This window comes from Camarhynchus parvulus, chromosome 15 (assembly GCF_901933205.1).
Source record: "Camarhynchus parvulus chromosome 15, STF_HiC, whole genome shotgun sequence".
In the NCBI taxonomy this organism is placed as follows: Eukaryota; Metazoa; Chordata; class Aves; order Passeriformes; family Thraupidae; genus Camarhynchus; species Camarhynchus parvulus.
The window spans coordinates 2108882-2127726 of record NC_044585.1 but is presented as its reverse complement, the minus strand read 5'-3'; the positions used below and the strand labels follow the sequence as shown (position 1 = coordinate 2127726).

Sequence of the window (18845 nt, the reverse complement as noted above, 5' to 3'; positions counted from 1 at the left end):
AAGCAGCAGCCAAGTCCTGCCTGGATAAAGCAGGTCCCATTCTAGGTCCTGCTGTGGCTGACACAAGTGATGAACAGGGGTAATTCATGATTCCTCAAAAACAGGAGCACAAAGTTGGTACAGATGTAAATGAGTAGGTGTGATGTAGTCAGAGGAGTCCCAGGTGTAGAAATAATTGTATTTCTAGTGCTGTGTGTTAAACCCTGCCCAGGGGCAGGGCAGTCCAGATGTTCACCCCTCTGAGAAGGGCCAGGCTTGCTCCATCCCACATCCCTGTCTGTGCCTGGGGCTCTGCAGGAGCAGCCTGAAAGTGAAGAACAGAGAATACATCCAAGCTGGAAACAGCTGAGAGGAGCAGAGCAATGCTGAATTACAGAGTATGGTGCAGGAATAGGGTCCTGCAACCCCTCCTGTCCAGAGCTTTGGAGTTCTTGTGAGCAAATCAGGCAGAGGAGGCCATGGCCAGTGAGGTGATGTGGTCACAGCAGGCCTGAGCCCAGCCAGGAGCAGGGCAAGCAGTGCCAGGACAGGAGCAGCTCCCTGCACAGCCCTCCAGCTCTTCCCTGCTCCTCTCCCTGTGCTGGGGGGAGGATTTGGGGCCCTTTCAGAGGTGTCATTGCCAGGACCCACTGCAGTATCCCCCCCTCCTTGCAGACCACAGGTGGACAGGAACAGGTTTCAAGTGATCTTTGCTGTCCCCTGCTTGCAAAAATAACTCAGCCCCTGGAAAAGGGCTGCAGCTCCACATGCAATCTCTTGCTCCTGGAGAAGCCCTCAGAGGGGGAAGCTGCTGGTGGGGAATTCTGCTCCTTGGAGCAAGGGGAGCCCAGCTCAAAAGCACAGGTGGCAGGAAGGGGCCTGCCCAGCCATGGGCAGAGCCCAAGAGCTGCAGGGCAGAGCCCAGCAGTGAGGCAGGCTCAGGGGAGGATGAGGAGGGTGCAGAGCAGGGGGACCTGGAGCAAGGCACAGCTCACCTGGACACCTCCAGAGCACAGCTCAGTGTATGGTTTGAACAGCCAGGGTCTGCCAGGGAAGGCAGGAGAATGTAAACCACCCCCCTCTGAATTATTATAAATTTGAAATTAAGGGGCTCTCAGACAAAGATATGGAGTAGGAATAACAGTTCTTTACTAGGGAAGAAATAAAAATAAAATAAAAATGCAGTGATACAAAACAACAGTGACAGAGTCAGAATACAGCCTGCCCCCTGTGTGTCAGGGGGTGGCACAGCCCCATCCCATGGGGGCTCAGCCCTCCTGCAGTGCCAGCTGTGCTGCTGCTGGAGCAGGGATCCTGCACAAGGGGGGAGTTTTCCTCTGCAGCTCCAGGGCTGCTGCAGATGGGCCTGGGCTCCCTCTGGCAATGCAGGGCAGCAGAAAGCTGCTCCTCTGGCAATGCAGTGGGCAAAGGCTGCTGTGCTGCTCCAGGCTCAGATTGGATCCAGGTAGGAATGCTTGGCTCCTCCCCTGGGCGCAGCATCTCCCCATGGGATGCTGGAATTGGATCAGCCCTGCAGGGACACTCAGTGGCCATGGACAGCAGAGATCTCCTGGAGGGAGGATTGGCTGTGGGAGAGATAAAGAAAAAACTGCCCCATGGACAGCAGAGAACTGCCTCAGCTCTGACAGATGGGGACAGAACACACAGCCCAGATAAATCTTGCATTTCCAGCCTAAGACACTCAGCCATGAGCTGAGACCTCCTGGGCTGAGCTGAGCTGGAGCTGCTGTGCCCAGGGGCTGTGGGAGGAGAGCCCAGGTGAGGCTCCTCAGGCCTGGCACGGGTAGAAGCAGCTCCTTAGGGGTTAACTTGATGTTCCTGTCCTGTGAAGCCTTTATAGGGAGTGTTGAGGTGATCTAGGTTGAAAAAGCAGCTTCATTTTGGGAAGTTTGTGTCCAGGTCAGCCCTGTGCACACCAAACCTTTGCCTGAGAGGGGAAGGGAAGGGAAGGGAAGGGAAGGGAAGGGAAGGGAAGGGAAGGGAAGGGAAGGGAAGGGAAGGGAAGGGAGGGAAGGAAGGGAAGGGAAGGGAAGGGAAGGGAAGGGAAGGGAAGGGAAGGGAAGGGAAGGGAAGGGAAGGGAAGGGGGAGCTCCTCTGCCAGTGCAGGGCACAGAGCCCTGGCTGTGCCCATCCCATTTCCAGTCCCCAAAGCTGCAGGTCCAGCTCCTTGCCTGAGACACTGAGAATATCCCCAGAGGAGTCCACATTAGCAAAGCCACAAACCACATTAGAAAAACCACAGAAGCCAATTTGGCACTGAGAGCTCCTGTGCTCCTGGCAAAATCCCAGGGCTGGGCTGGGGCTGTGTCCCCTTCCCTGCACAAAGGGCAGGAGCACTTCCAGGAGGCTGCTGGGAGCTGGGCTGGTGCCTCTATGTGCCCTGTGGAGCCAGGAGCCTCTGCTTTGGGTGGAGAAACCCCAGATGTTCACACACACAGCAGCCAGGTTGGATTTGTTTGCCTGTGCTGAGCAGCAGCACTCCCTGTGTGTGACCCAGCTGTGAAGTGATGGCTGGTACAACAAAAAATGAGTGAGGAATGGGTGTTGGCTGCCTGAAATATGCAGCTTTTGGGTGTGCAGGGAGCTCCAGCAGGAAAGAAATGAGGGGGTGATACGGGCTGGGAGAGGGGAGACATCAGAGCAAAGGCACTGGAGTTGTGCTGTAAGCAAAGCAAGCGGAAAAGCTGGGAATTGCACTGGGAAAGAAAGAGCTGACCCCATCCCTGGTGGGAAATGGGATGTCTGAGGCAAGTGGAGGCTGCTGGGTGGAAGCATTACTGGAAGGAGCCTTGAGCCCTGTGAGTGCTGCCTGGAATCATTCTTGGGGCTGCATCTGCTTCCCCTTGCATTGCAGGATGAGCTCATTGGCATTCCCTGCAGTGAGCCCACTCCATCACTCACCAAATCCACTTCAGCAGCAGAGAGCCAGCTCCTCTGTGTGCCTGTGCCCTGCTGCTCCAGCCCTGCAGCTGCAGCCCCACAGCCTCCCCTGCCCCAGGGGACAGCAGCAGCTCCTGCTGGGCCCCAGCCCCAGCTGCTCCTTGCACTGTCACCTGCTCACATCTGCTTCAGTTCAGTCAGCTTTCCCTGTGCTCTGCCTGCAGGCAGGGAGGAGAAACATGATGGACTGGGTTAGGTTTTCAGGTTTTCCCCTCCTTTTCCCCTCCTTTTTTCTCTTTTTTTTTTTTTTTTTTTTTCTTTTTTTTTCCCTTTCCTTTTCCCCCTTTCCTTTTCCCCCATTTTCCCCTTTCCCTTTCCTTTCCTTTCCTTTCCTTTCCTTTCCTTTCCTTTCCTTTCTCTTTCCTTTCCTTTCCTTTCTTTCTTTCCTTTCCTTTCCTTCCCTTTCCTTTCTTTTCCTTTCCTTTCCTTTCCTTCCTTTCCTTTTCCTTCTTCTCCCTTCCTTCCCTTCCCCTCTTCCTTTTCCCCCTTTTTCCCCTTTCCCTTTCCCTTTCCCTTTTCCCTTTTCCCCTTTCCCTTTCCCTTTCCCTGCTTAGTGGGCTGGACAATTGTCCCCAGCCCAGGCTGGTTCCAGCCCCTCTCTGTGTCCTTTAAAGTCCCCACTTTGCAGTCAGCTGTTCCCAGAGCTTTTCTGGCCACCCTTCCCCACTGTCAATTCCCATTTATTACATATTTCATGATCACCACGAAATCTTTTTTGGCACCATCATTACTTTTCCCCCTCTGAGTATCCATTTGGAGAATGTTTGCTGAATTTCTGGACTCACACACAAACACACACAGAGATTTTGTGAAAATTCTGTAAAATGGGATGTGTTTTTTGCAGTCTTTTGACATCTGTGGCCGTGTGGGAAGCGTCAGGAAGGCACTGAAGGTCCTTTGCACCCCCCAGGTAAGGAGGAGCGGTCCCAGAGGTGGAACTTTGTTCCTGCTGAATGATAAAAATTGAAAATGGCTCAGGACCACAGAATAAAACAATGTCAGCCCATGGCTGGACAAGCTGGGGGCTCCTGTCAGGGACCTTTTGTGACATCTGCCCTGCCCCAGCTGTGCTGGGAGATTGTTCCTGTTCTGTGTGATTGGAGGCTCTGTGTAATGTGGATTAATCCAACTGCAAGGAGGTGACAAAACTTTGTAGGGCAGAGTGGGGGAAGGACTTTGGGGTGCCTGAAGTGCAGTGGCACTGAAAGAGACCCAGGAATTATCCCAGGCACTGCATTGCACAGGGCTGATATTTAGATCTGCTGCAGTGACTTCCATTTTAAAAGGGTAAAATCAAAGGCTGTAGAAGAAAAGAACCTCATCAAAGTCTGATAGAGCTTATCTTGCTTATTCCCTGGGCTTGGGCTGGTCATTTTCCCTCAGCAGGTTTCTGTTTGCCCTAAATCTGTTACAGTGGGAACAGCAACATTTCCCTTCCCTGTATCTAAAGGGGAAGTGGGCAGCCTGTGGGTGCTGCTGCTGTTTCTCTTTCTTCCATTGTGTCCTGCTTGCTAATAATAATAATAATAATCCCTCCCTCCATCTAAACACCCCTGCAAATGATGCTGAATTAATCCTCTCAGCTCCCTGTTGAGCTCATTAAATTCCATTATCCTTGCTGCACAAGTGGAGGCCCTAAAAGATGGAGTCAGCTGCAGGGGAAAGGCAGGCAGGGAGCAGAGATTCCCCTTCCCCACACTGCTGTCCCTGTGGGGAATCTGGGGGTGAAAAGCAACCTTGGTGCACATTTACCCTTCCAATCCTTTGACCTGGGGTTTGTTTTTTCCCTCCCTGTCCCTGGCAGACCTATGGGGTCCGTGCCACGAGCCAGCAGTGCAGTGAGGCAGGAGACATCTGTGCCATCTGCCAGGCAGAGTTCAGGGAACCTCTGATCCTTCTGTGCCAGGTAAGGCCCCAAACTCCCCTGCTGTGCCAGGTAAGGCCCCAAACTCCCCTGCTGCCATTCCCTCAGTGAGCTCCTGCAGGGGGGAGAGGCACAGCCAGCCTGGGAGCTCCTGCAGGCCTCTGCTGCCTCCTGATCCAGCTCCTGGTGGGTGTTGTATTACTGCATTTTTATTTTACTTCCATTTTTTCCCTGCTAAAGAACTGTTATTCCTACTCCCATATCTTTGCCTGAGAGCCCCTTAATTTCCAAGATTATAACAATTCAGAGGGAGGGGGTTTCCATTTTCCATTTCAGGGGAGGAAATTGCCCTGGGTGACCACTGGGTTGTGGCAGCTGGTGGGTGACTGTGGCTGTGGGGTGGGCACAGCCTTGTGGGGCAGGGGCTGCAAGGGGCAGTGCAGACCCTGGGGCTGCAGTGAGCAGAGCTTTACCTGCCCCTTGAGAGGGCTGGGTAGATTTAAAACTCTCTTTTGATAACAGGGATATCAAATTAAAGCCATCCTGTGCACCAAAGGTGCCTCTTAGCCTTGCTGTGAACATCTGTGCAGATGTTTCCAAGCTGGAAGCCCCTGAGGAGCTGCTTTTGGATCTGCTTGGCAGAGCTGGGATTTGAGGAGTGACATTTCTGCTGAGTCCTCATGTGTGGAGGAGTTCCCAGCTTCTCACAGCTCCTCGTGCTCCCTCCTTGCCCTTTTCCTGCTCTCCCAGTCTGGGATTGGGTGGGGAGAACCCAGGGAGGGGTCGGTGCAGGAACCAGAGGAGGAAATCAGGGATGAAAACTGAAAAGAGGAAACTGGGACTGCAGAACAAAGCAAATGCAAGGAGCAGGGGGAAGAGAGAGGTTATGGGAGCTCAGTCTGGACTTAGATAACTTAGGGAACAGAGAAGGGAAGTATGGTAGAGAAAACTTCTCTTAGCCCAGGTGCTGTCAGCCTTTGGAATGTTTATTTCTAGTGCTGTTACTAAAAAACAGAGCTTTGGTAAACTGGGGTTTATTTCCCACACCCTGTGAGTGCCAGCTGCACCAGCTGCCTCCCTGCTGGTGGTGTGTCTTGTTTTGAACAGACAAGTCTGCTAAGGAGGGCAGGAGCCTCCCCTGAAATGGAAAATGGAAACCCCCTCCCTCTGAATTGTTACAATCTTTGAAATTAAGGGGCTCTCAGACAAAGAGAGTATGGGAATAGGAATAACAGTTCTTTATTAGGGAAAAAATAAAAATAAAATAAACAATGCAGTAATACAAAGCAAACCACTGCCAGAGTCAGACCATGCCCTGCCCCTGTGTGTCAGGGGGTGGCACAGCCCCATCCCATGGGGGCTCAGCCCTCCTGCAGTGCCAGCTGTGCTGCTGCTGGAGCAGGGATCCTGCACAAGGGGGGAGTTTTCCTCTGCAGCTCCAGGGCTGCTGCAGATGGGCCTGGGCTCCCTCTGGCAATGCAGGGCAGCAGAAAGCTGCTCCTCTGGCAATGCAGGGGGCAAAGGCTGCTGTGCTGCTCCAGGCTCAGATTGGATCCAGGTAGGAATGCTTGGCTCCTCCCCTGGGCGCAGCATCTCCCCATGGGATGCTGGAATTGGATCAGCCCTGCAGGGACACTCAGTGGCCATGGACAGCAGAGATCTCCTGGAGGGAGGATTGGCTGTGGGAGAGATAAAGAAAAAACTGCCCCATGGACAGCAGAGAACTGCCCCAGCTCTGACAGATGGGGATAGAACACACAGCCCCGTTTCCAGTGTGAGACCTGGTGGCAGCCCCTGTGGCAGTGATGTGACAGCCCCTGTGGCAGTGATGTGACAGTCCCTGTGTCCCCAGCACGTGTTCTGTGAGGAGTGCCTGTGCCTGTGGTTCGACCGGGAGAAGACGTGTCCCCTGTGCCGCTCGGTGACCGTGGAGACGCTGCGCTGCTGGAAGGATGGCACCACCTCTGCCCACCTGCAGGTCTACTGACAGACAGACAGACAGCAGGGCACCTCTGCCCACCTGCAGGTCTACTGACAGACAGACAGACAGCAGGGCACCTCTGCCCCCCTGCAGGTGCACTGACTGACTGCAGGGCAGCTCACCAGGCACAGAGCAGGACAATCCCAGGATCCCTGCTCAGTTCTGTCAGTTCTTCCAGCTCTGAGCCAACAGAACAATTGTGACTGGCCACAAACTTTACCCTGGAAGGAAGGAGGTGTGGGTTATGTTGTGGCAAACTCCAGGGTGTTTCTGGAGCTTACAGGGCTGTAAAGTGTTTGGGATGTTTCCTGTTTTCCTTTCAGTATGGACAAACACAGCGTGTCCAGGGTGGGGAGCTGTGAGGGCTGAACAAAGCTGTGCTCTGGCTCAGGAGCTCCACATCACCTGGGCCTGCATTCCCTGAATCCATCACTTTACAGAATTACACAGCACCTCTCTCTGAGAACTCTTCGCAAGCAGGGCTTCAGAACCTCCTGTCCACAGCTGCAGTTGCAGAAACGTCATTTCCCAGCTGTTATTTTCCAATTGATGTCACAAATGGCACATGCTGTCACCTTGGGAAAATCACAGGGAGCTTGGGAAGGACCCTGCCAGTGAGGCTGGAAATGATACCTCCTTTCCCTGGAAATGTTCTTCCTCTTTAACTTTCATGGTGAGACTTTCTGATTTTCTGTTCTCTGGGGAGAGCAGAGGGAGGTTGAAGTTGAGTTGGGTTTGTCTGGATAGAAATCCAGCACTTGTCTAAGAGCATCTCACAAACTCAGTGTCCCTGCCCTGTGTTCCTCAGCCAGGACCTGCCTGGCTCCTCCAGCAGGGAAAACCAGAGCCTTGAGCTGCAGCAGGAGCTCCTGAGGAAGGAGAACCCTGGCAGGAATTAACAGGAATTACCCAATCCCTGTGGCTGAGCTCTCTGCCGAGCTTCTCCAGCAGCACCTCAGAGGGAGCTGCTGTTTGTTCTGGGGTTTTCCCTGTCCCCAAACCACCCCCAGGAGCAGCAGCATCCCCAGCTCATTGCCATGGAAATGGCTGAAGGTGACAGCCCCACCTGAGCCGTCAGCAGGAAGAGGCTCCTGAGGGAAGGAGGTTGTGGCTGTGCTGATGGAAACTCCACAGGGAGGAATTAAAGCCAACAGGAGCTGATGGGAACAGGAGTAAAGCTCCACATTTCTTTGGAAGTAAGCTCAGTGTGGCTGAGGAGGAGTGGTGAGAGCAGAGCCTGAGCTGGGCAGAGTCCAGACCTGGCTTGGGAGGTTCAGGGAAGCAAAGCAGGAAAAGCTTTGATTTCCAAACCAAAGTGATGTCAAATTCTTGTCTAATGGATCCTGTGAAAGTGGAGAACTGAGCCAAGGAATCCCATCGTTCCCTGCAATGGGAATAACTCCCCTGTCTTTGGGATGGGAGAGTTCAGAATGGCAGGGAGCAAGGTTTGCATTGGGCATAACAAATGTGATGTGTGATAGCCTGGAATATTCACCAGGAAAAGGGGAAATCAGTGATTCCATGGGCAGGGAGGTTCTGAAAGGCCTCAGTGTCACTGCAGTGCCAGGGAACCCAAGGCTTGGTGTTCCTGCTTTCAAACGGTTGGAAAAGCTGCTTCTCATTCTGAATTTTTTTCTCTAAATGCTCCTGGAAAATGTGTTTGGAGAAGTGTAGGAAAAGCTCGGTAGGAAAGTGTGGGATACGCTGCTTCCAAATTCAGTTTGTATTGGTGGTAAGGCAGGAAATCAAAGGGACAGTGTGGGTTTGCATTCTTAAAGTTTTGGGGTGGGTTTTTTTTGGGAGGATGGTCCTACCTTCTAGAACATGACACTTGGACCAGAAAACATCCAGGGGAAACTTCAGTTCCAGTGATTGTTGATTTCCATGGGAAAACAGGGAAGGATGTGGAAGGAAATTCCTCAGAGAGGAAATAAAACCAGGAGCCTTTTTTTTTTTTGCCATTGAACAGTTATTTTTTTTTTTTTTTTAATAAATTCCTTATAAATATGTACAAAGAGTCTCAGCATATGAAATTCCTTTTACAAAAGAGAGAAGCCCCATCCAGCCAGGACCAGGAGCCTCCTGGAGCTCCAGGAACTCCGAGCACAGGCCCTGCCCTTGCTTTGGTGAGGGGGAAACCTGCACAGTGACCCTGCTGGAGTTTCATCCCAATGGTTCTGGATCAGCAAAATGCCAGGAACTGGGCATTCCCTGCCTGGCATTCCCTGGGCAATGCCCCTGGCAGACACTGGGGGATTCCCAGTGGCCTCAGGACTAAGGAGGATGGGAGGGTTTTGTGATAAACTGGTGAATGACTGGAAAAGGGATGCTGTAAAAACCCAGGGAATTCAATCCCACTGCAGCTGGGTTTGCTCTGCTTGCTGCCACCTGTAACTGCTGATGGAGTAACCAATAAAGGTGTTACTAAAAAGGTGTAAGTAACAATGGTGTAACTAATAATGGCCATTTAATCCTCAGATGCTTTCAGTGGATATTTATCAAGCTCCAAAGTCTCTTCCTGAAAATATTAAAAAACCTTAGGATATTCAAGCACTTCAGTAATTCCCTCAGAGTGGACACTGAAGTCACATCAAAATTCACTCCTGTACTCAAATAAATATAAAAAAAAAAAAGTTTTTATTTTGTGGTGTAAAAACCCAAGGCAGGAGCAGCAGGTGAGGATCCCTCTCCTCTCCTCAGACTGGCTGGTTCTAGGGAAGCCCAATTCCCATGGTATTCCCAATTCCCTCAGCCCTTGGATCTGGAAATGGCATGGCCAGAATCTCCTCACTGTTGTGATGAGATGGAAAGTTCAGCTCACACACAGCAAAGTTACCCAAGAACGAGGCTGAGTTTGAAGCCTGGATTGAAAATCAAATTTGCTGCGAGCAAACTGGCTCCAGGGAAAGTTGTGCACCTGCTGGGGAGCTGGGATACAGCCAGGAGGGCTGGACATGGACAGTGTGTCCAGGATTCAGTGTGAGCCTCAGGTCGTCTGTTCTGTACGCACCAGGCTCCTGTTGAGATCAGGGACAGATGCTGTGTAGGAAAATTGGGTGTTATGGGCTATTCTGTCCTCACTGGGGCCATTTTTCACAGGGCAGTGCAGTTTTGCAGCTGGGAATGCCTCATTCCAGGCTGGCTGTGGACAGCCACAGCACCAGTTTAACCAGTTCAGTTTGTCATGGATTTCAACAGCAGGAACTGCTTCTGCTCATGCTGAGGGTTTAAGAGCCCTTTTTAACTTTTACTGTGATACAGAAACAAAACAGACTCACAAATCAGATGAAGCTGATTCAAGAAGTGTTTAAGGAGGATTTAAGGGAATTGCTTTAGCAGTGGGCTTGGCTCAGAGGAATTCCTGCCTCCCTCTCTGAAGCAGGAGCAGGATGGGATTCACCCCAGCTCCCTGCTCTGGGCGCTGCCCCTCCTGGGCACACCAAGCTGTGGGACAGGAGGCCTGGGCCCATCTCAGTTTTTTTACCTGCTGAAAGGAATTGTGCAGAAGAGGGAGGAATGTGGAGCTCCTGGGCCAAGCCCTGCCCTGGGGTAACCCAGCATTGCTGAGGAGTTCACTGGCCAGAGCAGCAGTTGGAGCAGGTGGCAGCAGCCCACACCAGGCTGCTCTTTTCCCTGGGAATATGGAATTCCAGGTTGTGCTGGGAGCTGCCTTGGCAGAGAGCTGCTTTAAAGATTCATGAAGAGTTCCCTCCCAGCCGTGCTCTGCGCAGACCATGAGCTCATAAGCGAGCTCTGAAACCCGAGAGGGCTCCGTTTCTCCACAGCCCTCCCAGCTGAGCCAACCCCGGCATTGCTCGGCTGCTGTGAGAGAACAAAAGGGCCAGAGGGGAACTGTGCCGGTTTCCTGCCCACAGGAGGGGACTGGGAATTTCCAGGGAGCTCACAGCACCCTTCCCTTTCCGTGCAAACACCAACCAGGGGAAAAGCAGATCTTGTAGAAAGGATAAAAACACTCCTTGTCAAAAAATGGAGGCGTTCAAGGATAGCAATTACACCACAAAATGTAAGGCTTTGACAAATCCATACCCTCAACAAGCAATTCCAGTTCTGTACAGGGAATTGTGGCTACAAAACTCCAAAACTTCACCCTCAGTTCACACAAAACATCCAGTTTGGAACTACAGAAGTGAAGCAAACCAGGAACAAGACAGGGTTTGGGGTGCCAGACCTGCTCTGGTTTCCACTTGGGAAGCACCATCCATGTGGCAGTTCCAGGCTGGGCAGGACAAGTCTGGTAACATTTTTTGCTGACTGTTTGGAGCCCCTGAGGAGAGCAATCCCCTGGCAGCTCTGAGGTTTGGGAATTTTCACAGACAAGCCTGTCCATGGGGGGTTGGGACTGAGGGAGATCAGCCAATCCCTGCACTGGGGCTGATCACAGATCTGGGGGCTCTCCCGAGGTGGGGAGGACAGAACTTCCCTTCCTTTTCCTTGGCTCTGCTGCTCCAAGGGAATTGAAACACTGGGAGCAGCCTGAAGGCTGCAGCCCCCAACAGCCAGGGCAGCAGAGAGAAAGGGCAGTGCCAGCTGTGTGCACAGGGAAATGGAATAATGCCTATTCCAGGTGAGAAGTTGATTACATTCAGAGCTGATAAAGGTGAGGAATCTGTGGGAGAGCCTCTGAGGGATGTGACCCAGCCCGGGGAGGATGTGCCCTAAGCCAAGTGTCACATCCATGGTTCCTGTTCAAGTGGGACTGTGCAATTCCACAGGCACAATTTCACTCCCACATTCCAGGGGTTTCCAGAAATTGGTATTTTTAAGGCTCTGCCCAGCACTGCTGGAATCAGCTGAGGCTCCTCCTTTTGCTAAAAAGGCTCCTCCTTTTGTTTCTGTAGGAGACTGAGCTGGGAAGGGGTTCAGGATGCTGAGGATTACTGAGCATCAGGGCAGAAATGGCAGGAAAATGTTCCACTGGTCCCTGTGGCTCTGAGACCACCCCAAGGGTATGGACAGACAAACTACACAGAGCTACACCACCCCTCCCAACACTGCACATCACCAAGGCTTCTCACTAGAAACCATCTGCTCTTCCAGCAGAGCCCTTGCTGCTGTTTGGGAATGGACTTGGATCAATATCAGCCAGGAAAACGTGTGCAGGGGCTCAAAACACTGCAGTGAATATTTGATAAAGGGAGAATTTAGCTTTCAGATTGCTTAGAAACATTTCTCCTGCAGCAGTGGAAAATGCAGGGTCTCACTGGACACAGAGGCCACTCGGGTTCTTCCTGGGCTGGGTGGAGGGTGGGAAGTATTTTGAAAAGAGCCAAATTTCCTTCAGAAATCGGGTTCTAACATTCCTTTATGCCTTTGAAAACGCCCTCCCTGCCATGGCAGGGTCAATTTTCTGGTGCAAATATCTGAAGGTAGGAAAAATGTTTCTAAAAAACTGTGCACAGGTTGCTGTATGTGGAAGGTACCCGAAATCTGACAGGTAGTTTTGGCTGCAAGGAAAAAAGTGCTCAGTACTAGACTGAAAAAAGCCCTTTGACTTCTAAGGCCAAGTTCTCCTGTTATCCCCTGCTCTAGTGATCAGTCTGGATAAGAGTTCTCTTCCCTGGTTCACGGGATGTGGGACTGAATAAATCACCATGCAGGAGAATTCCCAGCTCTGGAGCTGCAGAAAGTGCTGCTCTAGCAGACTTTGATGTGCACACTGCAGTGGAAAGGGCCCTGTGTCCTTTCCACCTCAGTGCCTGCTGCTTCCCAAGCTCCACACTGTCAAAAAGAAAAAGAACTGCTCCAAAGAAAAGGAGTTTTATAAAGTTCTGGGGTAGATTATTTGTTTTGTCTTAGTTTCTGCAGAGATTGAAAGAAAGAAAGAAAAAAAAAATAGCACCTTCTCAACAAGTCTTATTTTTTGCTATCTTGTGTATAAATATCAATAACCAAAATAGATCTTTCCTTGTCCCACGTTTCAGAACATCCTCTTGGGGAAACTGTAGCACCACAGAGAGGCAGTTTAGCCCCAGACAAATATTAAATGTAGCACCAGAGAAACTAAAGTCATAGGAAAGCTGCTCTCCCCTGGTGCCAGAGCATGAATATTTACACACACAAACTGCTGTCCGAGCCGCTCCGCACCCGCTCCCGCCACGCCTGGGCAGCACGTTTGGAATTCTCAGGATTACAAATCTGGGTGTAGAGATTCCTCCTCATCCTGCTGCAGAAATGGGCCGGCAGGGCAGTGGGTGGTGTCCAGCAGGGCCAGCAGCAGCGCCAAGGCTCGGCCTGCGGGAGCAGGGCTGCTCACAGCAGCGATCTGATCTACAGGGAATGTCGCTTACGCTCTCGACAAGGCATGCACGCGTCCACGTCTGCATACACAGGGGTTACATTCTTCTATATATAAGCAGGTTTTGTGTCTCTGGTTTGCTGCTGGGCCCTTGAACAGCTCCTTCCGGGCAAATCCTCCTTCTCACGTCGCCCAAAGCACTTCCAGCATCTCCCACTTCTTTCTTTCTCTCCACTCTTCACAGCTGCTGCTCAGGCTCTGGATTCCCTGGAGGAAAAGGGGAAACAATTTTCTCCAAGGGCACAGGGTTTGTTCCAGCCTAAGAAAGCAAAAGAATGGGGTTGGGTGTTAATTATGTTGATGCATTGGGTACAATAAAAGCTTCTTTTAAATTTATGCTTGAACCCTCCTACTAAATTTACAGACGAAGTGTGGAGTTTATGGGGAGGAGGATTTGTGCACAGACAGGAGATGATGCCTTTGGCCCTGGGTACTGCAGATTTTTGGGAGCTCTCCCCCTTGCAAGGCTCCTTTTGGGTGCTCCATCTTCATTTACATCACTTTAACAAAAATGTGAACTTTTAGGGAAGCCATTAAATTTGTTCCAGGTAGGCAGTGGGGGCGCACGGAGTATCACAGGAGACTGCAAGAACTCACTCATCCCTGCCTCTGCCACTGATTAGATTTGTGGCCTTGAGCAAACCACTGCTTTCAGTTCTGCTGGAAAATGAGGGCACTAATAACTTCCTTGCCTCACAGGTGGGCTGCGAGCCTCAATTAATAAAGTGCTCAGAGAAAGGCACCCATCTAAGTGCAAATTAGCAGGAGAAGTGCCCAAGGGGCATCTGCGATGAAATTCCCATTTCCCAGCGTTTGTCCCTCAGTTTGTTGATAGCAGCCCTGGCTGGGGCAGATGCCATGGATATCTCCTTGGCAGGCGGTGACAATGAGAGATCCTAGAAAAACCTGCACGGAGAAACCTCCGCGGCCGCCGGGATGAGGTGATTTCACCGCGGGGAGAGGAGGGGGAGTCGCTGACGGTGCAACTGCAGCAGCAATGAAGTCACAGCTAATTAGGGCCGGCCAAGAGCTCCGGGGCAGATCCTGAGCTGCCTTGCTCCAGAATCCCTCCCCTTGCTGCTGTCCTGCCCTGCTCATGCCAGCGGGAAGGCAGCAGGAGACAGCCTGGGGATGAGATGGGCTCCGGGGATAGAGGTGAATTGTGCTGGCACGGACTCTGAGCAGAATCCCAGAGTATCCCGAGTGGGAAGGGACCCCAGGGATCATCAGTCCAACTCCTGACTCCAGGACACCCCAGCAATTCCCCCTGAGCCTGAGGGCAAACACAGCCTTGGGGCTGTGACCTTTCCCTGTCCCTGGAATGTCTCAGGAGCCTGAACCACATCTGCTGTACCCCAGCTCCTGCCAGCTGCCCACAGGATGTGGCAATTCCAGCCTCTCCCTCCCTCATTCCCAGCCCTGCTTTCTAGTTTCAGGGAATCTGAGGCACCGGTGGGAATGGCTGGAAGGAGGAAGGCCAGGATGAACCCTCCAGAGGTGAAGCACATTTCAGTCTGGCTCTGATCAAGGCTGTCAGCCAGCCCCATCCCAGGGCTGCTGCTCCTCCAGGCTCCATCTCCCACATCCCACCTGCCCTCTGGAAATACTGGAGTGTCCCAAAGTGCTTTAGCAGAGCTGCTTGGCTCTTTTGGCAGAAGGTAAATAGGAGAGGTGTTTGCTGTGTGGGGAGGGACAAACACAGCTAAACAAAACCAGCAGCTGGGCACAGGGAGTCAATGCAGAGCTCCAGGGATAGCCCAGGGCTTGGAATGCCCCCTGCTCAGCCTTCCTGCTTCCCTGTGTGCTCAGGGACAGGCACACAGCACCACGGGATCCTCCAGACTGGGAAACATCACCAGGAGGGGATTTGGGTACCTCACTCCCCCCACAAACGCCAGAATTGCCCAGAGCAGGGCACAGCTGGGCTTTGAGTGTGGCAGTGAACAAAGCAATGTGGCTGCCTTCACTCCAAGAGGTGAGATATTTACTCAAGTTACACTGGAATAAAGAGTCCAGCAGTTGATTAAAGGATTTCCTCCACAGCAAAACCATTTAATCCTTATTTATTATTTCTCCTGTAGCAGCACTTCCAGCTGCCAAGCTCTGAACCCTTGTCCTGCTGTGCCACCCGTGGCTGGCAACAGATCATCCGTGGTGTCACTGTATTTTACAAACTGTCTCTCTGTGTCACTTAACGTATAGAAAATCTATAAAAACCTGTAAAAGTTGATAAATCCTAGAACATCTTGAACTCCAAGCGATAAATCTGCTCCAGGGCAGGCAGAGAGCTCAGCACAATGTTTATGCATCTCACAAGCCCCATTCTAAGGGCTTAAATGGCTCTTAAGTTTTGCATCAGCCTCGTGCTGGCCTTCTGCAGGAAGGTGAATTTCATGGAAAGAATAAAAGAGAACCCCAGAATTCTGGCCCTGAGCCCATCTCTCAATAAACCAATTTTGAATATCCTAGGCTGTGTTAAAGCCATTTCTGGGTGCATGTTGGCTGCATTGCCAGTATCTGACTCATTAATGGAATATACTTTGAGCCAATTCTGATCTCATTTATAGCACCGTAAATCCAGGGCAACCCAATTGACTCCAGTGGAGTTACTCCAAATTTCCCACAATAGGCACTCAGCAGACAGAGCAAAATTTGGTACTTTGGGTCTGAAAAAGGCTGGGGAAAGCCAAACTACATCCCATTTGTACTGGGGTGGATAGTAAGTTGGAAAGAGAACCAGCATATCCCTTCTGTAGAGCTGCTGAAAAAATGATTATTTTATGTGCCATTCTTAAAAAGCTGAAACTTTGGGGGAAACTGTCCACAACTATCAACATTTTCATTTCCTTATAAAAGAAAATGAATTATGGCTGAGTGCCTGTATGAAAAATGCAGTGTCTATTGGAAACATGGATGGGAACGATAAGGAAAAATTCACTTCCTCTGAAATTTGTTCATGGGAACTGACATTCCCTTTGGTGATGTATCCCTCTGTGCCTGGGCATTTAGGGAGAGACAGATTTCGCTCAGAAGGTTGCTCTCGACCATTGCACAAAGGAAGCAATAAGGTTATGAGACAACAAATGGTTTTGGTTACAAAACCACCTCAGCCAACCTGGCCACATCCCGGTGCTTTAACACACACAGGCAGCTCCACTTCCCGATTATCTGGAATTCTCCAGCCGTATCCCACAGCTTTACCAAAAAAACCAAGCTGCTGGGATGGGCATGAAACGACTCAGGTAGGGGGTCCTGTGTCTCTTAGCACTTCTCTGGCTGATTTTTATTCAGGGAGGGGAGGAGAAGCCACCTTTGGGCAGCACCTGCACGAAACCAGAGCAGAGTTTGAGCTCCCGGCTCCGGCAGCAGCTGGAAAAAGGAGTTCTGCTCACGGCTACTGTGTCAGCATGGAACTGCTCCATTTAAAGGGATTACAGGGGCCGCTGGCTTGGCACACGTCCCACTGCTAATAAACAAAATAACAGTTATTGATATATTGAAAGGGAAAAATATATCCAAGGGCTTGGATGGCTGAGGGCACGCTGGAGGCAGGGACTAAACGAGGCACAATCGCTCCCGTCCCCGCGCAGCAGCAGCTTAATGAGGGAACAAGGGCTGGGCAAAAGCCCTGTCAAATTCCCAAGCAGCCCCATCCGTGTACACTCACACTTCATTAGCATCTCCGCGGGAGGTGGAAGGGCAACTTGGAAGACCAAAAAACAATTAGGAGGGGGTTCAGGAGTGCTAGAAATGAACTGGGAAGAACGGTGTGTCCGGGAGATCTTTGTATAGGAAGAGCAGGGAACCCAGACAGTAAAAAAATACATTTGGGCTCCAGTCCTCCCACAAAGACTGTCCTGCTTGGCCTCAGTCCACCCGTGGAATGAGCCATTCCTGGGCTGCTGTTTGTTCGTGCAAACTCTAATGTTTGTTTATCGGGAGAATTAATGCTGAAGGTTTTGTTGCTTCAATTTAACGGTGAGGCTGGGGCGAGGGTGGCAGGGACCTTTGGCTTTTTTGAGCAGGATGCTTGCCACTGGGAAGGGCTGGCTTTTTCCTGATCCAGGAGGATAAACAACAGAGCCTGCCTCTTTGTGTGAGGGACACACACGGGGTTGGATGTTTGTCCTGGTGCAGAACCAGCTCTCTGCATCTCCACTGCCTCTGGTCCTTCGTTTGCTCTGCTCTCCTGCACAGCTCAGTGGGACACCTCCAGAAATCTTATCAACCCAGTTTTAATACAGATAATTAACTGCACTGAGACTTTGGACAGAGTGGCTCTGCATGAACCTCGCAGCAAACAGTGGGGGGAATTCCTGGCAACACAGTGGGCACGGAACCAGGCTGGTGGAGCTGGCAGGGACAAGTAGGGTTTGATTTTAATACACTGCCACTCCTGAACTAACAGAGCGAAATACAAGTGACATTGTATGCCAAACTGGCACCTGACAACTATACTTCATGCCCTGGTTGGATGTTTCAAGGTGATGTCAGATTACATATTACAACTACCAGTTGCAAAGCATCCATCCCCAAATCCCAAGCAGGGTCTGCAGATGCAGGCTGGTCACAGCCCTAATCCTGCTCCACTGCCATCAGCCAGGGCTGAGGGAGCAGGAGGGGTTCCCTGGAGCACGGGAATGTTCCCTGAGCTGTGCTGCTGTGTGAGGCCACACGGAGCTGAGGGAACAAGCACCAACCTCCTGCCTCAGAAAGCTCACAGCAGCCAGCACTGCTGCCTCTTGAAAAAGCAGGAGGGGAACTCGAGGAATAACCTAAGCTGAAACTGGCCTTTTCCTCTTTTCTCCATTCCTTCTGCAACCACCAGATCACGAGACAAAGGCTGACTCTGCAGGGCACTCATTAACTGTAAAGTCACTCTCCTCTTACCAGCCTTTCCATGAAATCCAAAGATCACAAGTGGTTAGAGGCTGGACTTCCCAGCTTGTTGCAGGACAATGTTATTGTCACTGCAGAGTTCTCTGAGGATGGCAGAAAACTGCCTGTTTTGTTCAGAAATACTCTGCTGAGGTAATCAAACACTGTCTTACCTCATCTCCAAGGCTAACCCAGCTCACTGCACTGTCACTGGGGCTCCGAGACACTGCAGACTGTCAGAAACCTCCACTGGTGAAAGCAAATTACTGCTCAGGATGAAAAGATTATTAATGGCCAGAATAACCGAGGAACTGAGGTGCAGATGACACAGTTAATTATTCTGGGCTTGCATTGTATTTTCATCTGCAGCTTGGTCACTTGTGCCTCAGAAGCGTGGCAGGAGTGGGACAGGTTGCACACAGGGACAGCCAGGAGTGTCACCAGCCTGTTCATCTGTGCCTTTATCCCTGAAACCGCTTCCCATCACACACCAGGAGCTCCTTTTCAGCCTTACATGTGTATTTGTGTCCAGGAGCATTTGGAGGCAGCTCAACACTGTCTGTGGCAGCCTCTGAAGCCAGGGGCAGGACGGTGCTGCCCATGGAATTCGCCTCGGAGGCGCCCGGGATAATGCTTGGCTTTTCCACAGCCTCTCATCAAAGCCATTTATAAGCAACTGGTGGGCAGAAATGGAAGTGAGCACTCCAGGATCAACAGCAGAAGAGATTGGGGGGAAAAGAAGAGTGTCTGCCCAATAAACCTTCACAAAAATTAATACTCCAAACAGCTTTGGCCTCGTGGGATTGCCAGCAGGTCTGGGCTGAGCGCGTGCATGGATCACTGGGGCCAGCTGACAGGCTCCCTCT

The 18845-nt window shown here is 51.4% G+C and overlaps 1 protein-coding gene across 2 annotated transcripts in view; it reads left to right on the top strand.

Annotated features, from left to right (window-relative positions):
• Positions 1-9406, top strand: part of RNFT2 (ring finger protein, transmembrane 2) — a 31060-nt gene extending 21654 nt beyond the window's left edge. For both annotated transcript variants that reach the window (XM_030959071.1, XM_030959070.1), the window contains exons 9-11: positions 3785-3850; positions 4745-4846; positions 6657-9406. In XM_030959071.1, the coding sequence (XP_030814931.1) occupies positions 3785-3850; positions 4745-4846; positions 6657-6791 (303 nt within the window). In that variant the 3' untranslated portion in view covers positions 6792-9406. The remainder of the gene's footprint in view (positions 1-3784; positions 3851-4744; positions 4847-6656) is intronic.
• The last annotated feature ends 9439 nt before the right edge of the window (positions 9407-18845 follow it).